The sequence below is a fragment of the Hylobates moloch genome, unplaced genomic scaffold (assembly GCF_009828535.3).
Source record: "Hylobates moloch isolate HMO894 unplaced genomic scaffold, HMol_V3 SCAFFOLD_367, whole genome shotgun sequence".
NCBI classification, from domain to species: domain Eukaryota; kingdom Metazoa; phylum Chordata; class Mammalia; order Primates; family Hylobatidae; genus Hylobates; species Hylobates moloch.
Genome location: NW_026652642.1, coordinates 4,920 through 9,327, shown reverse-complemented (window position 1 = coordinate 9,327; position 4,408 = coordinate 4,920). Strand labels below are relative to the sequence as shown.

The following is a 4,408-nucleotide window of genomic DNA, read 5'->3' as shown; positions in this document are numbered from 1 at the left end:
ATGTTCCAGAGGAGACCATGGCTGCCTCTGCTGCACAGAAGTTTGGGCAGGGGGTGGGGAGTGGCAGGTGGTGTTAGGCCCCGCACAGTTCCCACACACTTGGTGAGGCTGATCCACTCCATGGTGTTCCACTGGCAGCAGTGAGATGAGTTCCAGTCAACCTGTGATCAATACCTGCAAATGCCAGGAGTCATAAGCTGTTCCCGTAGAGACTGCAGCCATGGGTTTCATGCCATGCCCCTTCCTGCCTGCTGCAAAGCTGGGCACCAGCTCCTGCACCCATGGCTCCTAAACTTGCAGAGCCCACTTTTAACACTTCCCTACCCAGGCCCTGGCCAAGGGAGTTCGTCCCAACCCTAGGTTATATTGCACACCCCTGTTGAGAGCTGTCCTTCACCTGACCACAGTGTAGGCTGCAGCTTCCTGCTTTTTCAGAAAGTTTGTAGATTATTTCAGTGTTTCTGTTCAGTTCCTGCATTGCTTCTTGAAAATAAGTCCACAATGTTCATCTCTCCACATCAGTTTGTCCTTCTAAGTGGAAGAGGTACACTAGCAATGCCTCTAACCTGCCATCTTGAAATGTAAGTTTGATTTTGGATTCTGCAACTTTATTGAATTTCTTCATTAGTTTCAATCTTTTTTGGTGGAGTGTTTAAGGCTTTGTATAAATAAGAGCATATAATATATAAAAATATGTTTTACATTTATTCATTACTATATGCATGACTTCTATTTTTTTCTTCTTGCCTATTTTGTCTAGACCGCCCAGTGCTGTGATTAATAATATTGGTGAGAGTGAGCATCTTGTCTAGTTTTTAGTCTTAGAGGAAAATAAAATTTTCATCACTGTGTATAATGTTAGATGTGGGCTTGTGATATGTGGTCTTTATTATGTTGAGGTATATATCTTTTATGCATAATTTGTTCAGATTTTTAAAAATTAGAGTGTAGTGGATTTCAACAGAGGCTCTTTCTGCATATATTGACATGGACATATGGTACATATGGTTTTAGTCCTTCAATATTTTCATTTGATATATCACATTTATTTCTGCAGGTTGAAACTTCATTGCATCCTAGAGATAAACCACATCTGATCATGGTGAATTCTACTGTTAATGTGCTGTTGAATTTGGTTTGTCATCACCCTTGAGAGTTTTTGAAACTAGATAATCAGGGGTATTAGCCTGTAATTTTATTTATTTGTAGTGTCTTTTCCTTGCTTTGCAAATAGGACCTTCCAAAATAAGCTTGCATGTATTTTTTCCTCTTTATTTTGTTGGAAATTTGTATAGAGATTCTAGTTTTTAAAAAAATTTTTGATAAAATTCAGTAGTGAAGCCATGAAGTTCTTGACTTTGATTTGAGATGTTTGAAAAATCACTGACTCAATCTCTTTACTCATGGGTCTGTTCAGATTTTTTTTTTTCGAGATGGAGTCTCACTCTGTTGCCCAGTCTGGAATGCAGTGGCTAGATTTCAGCTTACTGCAATCTCTGTCTCCCAGGTTCAATCCCTTCTCTGGCCTTAGGTTCCTGAGTATCCGGGACTACAGGTGAGCACCACCATGTCCAGCTAATTTTTGTATTTTTAGTGGAGACGGGGTTTCTCCATGTTTGCCAGACTGATATCGAACTCCTGACCTCAGGTGATCCACCGGCCACGGCCTCCCAAAGCGCTGGGATTACAGGAATGAGCAAACACACCCAACCCAGATTTTTTATTTCTTAATGGTTCAGTTTTGATAGATTGTATGTTTTTAAAAATTTATCTATTTATTTTAATTTATCCAATTTTTATGAAAGAAGTCTTTATTATACCAGAATACTTATGAATTGGCACAAAGATGAATTATTCAGTACATATTATTGAAAGGAAAACAATGACCAAACAAAGATAACCTATTAATAGTTCAAAAAGCGATTAAATGATTTTGTAAAATTAAGTAGAAAATAAAAGAAGGAGGGAGTGAGAGTGGATAGGAGGGAGGAAGGCAAGCGAGCAATGATGAACTGTGTAAAATTTTCACTAATTACAATACTGTCATATTGGAGAGGTGCCTATTAGGCAGCCTTTTTTTTTTTTTTTTTTTTTGAGATGGAGTCTCACTCTATCGCCCAGGCTGGAGTGCAGTGGCGCAATCTCGGCTCACTGCAAGCTCCGTTAGGCAGCCTTTTGATGTTAACCGTGTAATATACACCATGAACAACCTTGTAGAACACACAAGAGCCCCGTCAGAGAATCCACCTCCCATGGTCAGGTCTCCCATCCAGTTGCCTTAGGGGCTGGGAACCCTCCCATGTTGTTCTCTGGTTCTCGCTTCTGAGGACACAAACAGCCAGTGTTTCCTCCCTGGATGAATAGAGAGGTCCCTGGGGAGGGTGTCTCTGGCAGTTCACTCTGCACCTGCGGCGTGGAGGGTTTTTGATGTGCTCGGTGCTAGTTTCTCTCACTGTGTGTCTCGCACAGTAATACACGGCAGTGTCCGAGGTCTTCAGGCTGCTCCACTGCAGGTAGGCGGTGCTGATGGACTTGTCGGCTGAGATGGTGACGTGGCCTTGGAAGGACGGGCTGTATCTGGTATCAGAGTCACCAGGATAGATCATCCCCATCCACTCCAGGCCTTTCCCGGGCATCTGGCGCACCCAGCTGATCCAGTAGCTGGTAAAGCTGTATCCAGAACCCTTACAGGAGATCCTCAGAGACTCCCCGGGCCTTTTCACCTCTGCTCCAGACTGCACCAGCTGCACCTCGGCACAGACTCCTGCATGGAAGACACAAAACTTGAATCAGGGGCTCCTTTCTCCCCATTCTTTTCTGTGACCTCAACCCCTGGGCAGGACTGACCTTGGAGAACAACCAGGAGGAGGGCGAGGATGACAGTTGACCCCATCATGATGGATGACAGAAAATGAAGCCCTGAGATCCCCAGCTGGGCAGTGAGGGAGACTCACTGTGGAGGGGAGCCCTGGGTTTAAGTGGGGAGGCCCCCACTTGCATTTGCATAGTTGTCACTCTGCCCTGAAGGGAGGAGTCTGCAGGGTTTATAACTCAGAGCCTCAAATGCAGAAAAAGGCTGGCCTGAGCTTCCTGGGAGGGGCAGAATAAGGTCTCAATAATTCCTTACACCTGCTATTGTCCCTCTACACTGTTTTCCATGTTTCTTCGAGACCCATACCAGGGCCTCCCTTCTTCTACCCTTCTCTGTGACCCTGCGAAGCTGATAAATCTAGATGAAACTATGTGCATTAAAAAATGAGAAATAGTGCCAGGAAAGGCCATGAAGAGAAAATTCAAATGCACATATGCCTGATAACAAGAACTACCAAAAAAATTACTGTCTATTCCCTGGCAATTTCGCATGAGTTGGACTACGGCCTGGGCATCAAGCAAGGGCAGGACCACCTCAGGACCTCAACAGTCCTCAAGATGATTAACTTGCCAGACCTTCACCCATGCAAAATCGCACATTTTTCCTGGCCATTTTGTCTTCTAGATTTCTACACTCTGCAATTCAACCTGAATAGGGAATATTTGTTTAGGTCTCTGAATTGCTGATGGATCTGAAGGGATCCCCATTGCTGCACCCAACTCTTGGTAGTTCTGTTTTAAGTCCTTTGTGTCAACCCCAGCACCTTCTTGTTTAGTTCTTTCATTCTTTAACATTTATTTTATGATATCCACATTGCTTGCAGGAGGCCCTTAACTGTCCCCTTTGTCTGCCCCATTGTTTTGTGAACGACTCTCATTTCATTAGCACCTAAAAGATCCAAAGGAAAAGCCAAGGCTACACAAACTACACAGGTTCTGAAACTATACAGGATCCAGTGCAGCAGGGAAGCTGCCTCATCAAAAACATCCTACTTGAGGCTGTGATCAGCTACAGCCAACTGTCATGTGTCTGTTGTGAGCTGTGGGTCCAGCATCCTCCCAAACATTCTCCTCTCATCTGCAGCACACGAAGCCAGAGAAGCTGCTACGTCAGTCACTCTCATAGTCCATTGGCTAACTTTGTTCACAATCCGATGATATCAATTAATGATATCAATCATATCACAAAATGATGCCACTTTCCACACTATCCTCCCTGTGCTGGTTGTCTAGTGGATTCCCCTCCCCAGTCTAAACCCTGGGCTACCTTCTGTGTCGCTCTTGTGTGTTGTGTGTTGTTTCTGGACAACTGTACCCTTTGGTGGTGAATGGGAGTCTAGCAGCCTCGGCTCACAGGGCACACTGCAGGCCTGGATGGGCATCTTTTTACTATTGTTTTAGCTGTCACAGATATGAGTTGCATATTCAGGTTGTTCCTCATTGTTTTTACTTTTCCTTATTCAGGGAACAACTGCTAGGAAGCTGTGTCTGTCGTTTCTAAATTCCATGGATCACTTTCACTTCCTGCTCCTTACTG

General features: G+C 44.1%; 1 gene segment (V, D, J or C); it reads right to left on the bottom strand.

The window, feature by feature from the left end:
- Window positions 1-2,219: 2,219 nt before the first annotated feature.
- On the bottom strand, window positions 2,220-2,996 carry LOC116464281 (immunoglobulin heavy variable 5-51-like). The segment is given in 2 exon segments: window positions 2,220-2,764; window positions 2,848-2,996. Coding segments are annotated over 2 exon segments (579 nt in total).
- Between the last annotated feature and the right edge of the window lie 1,412 nt (window positions 2,997-4,408).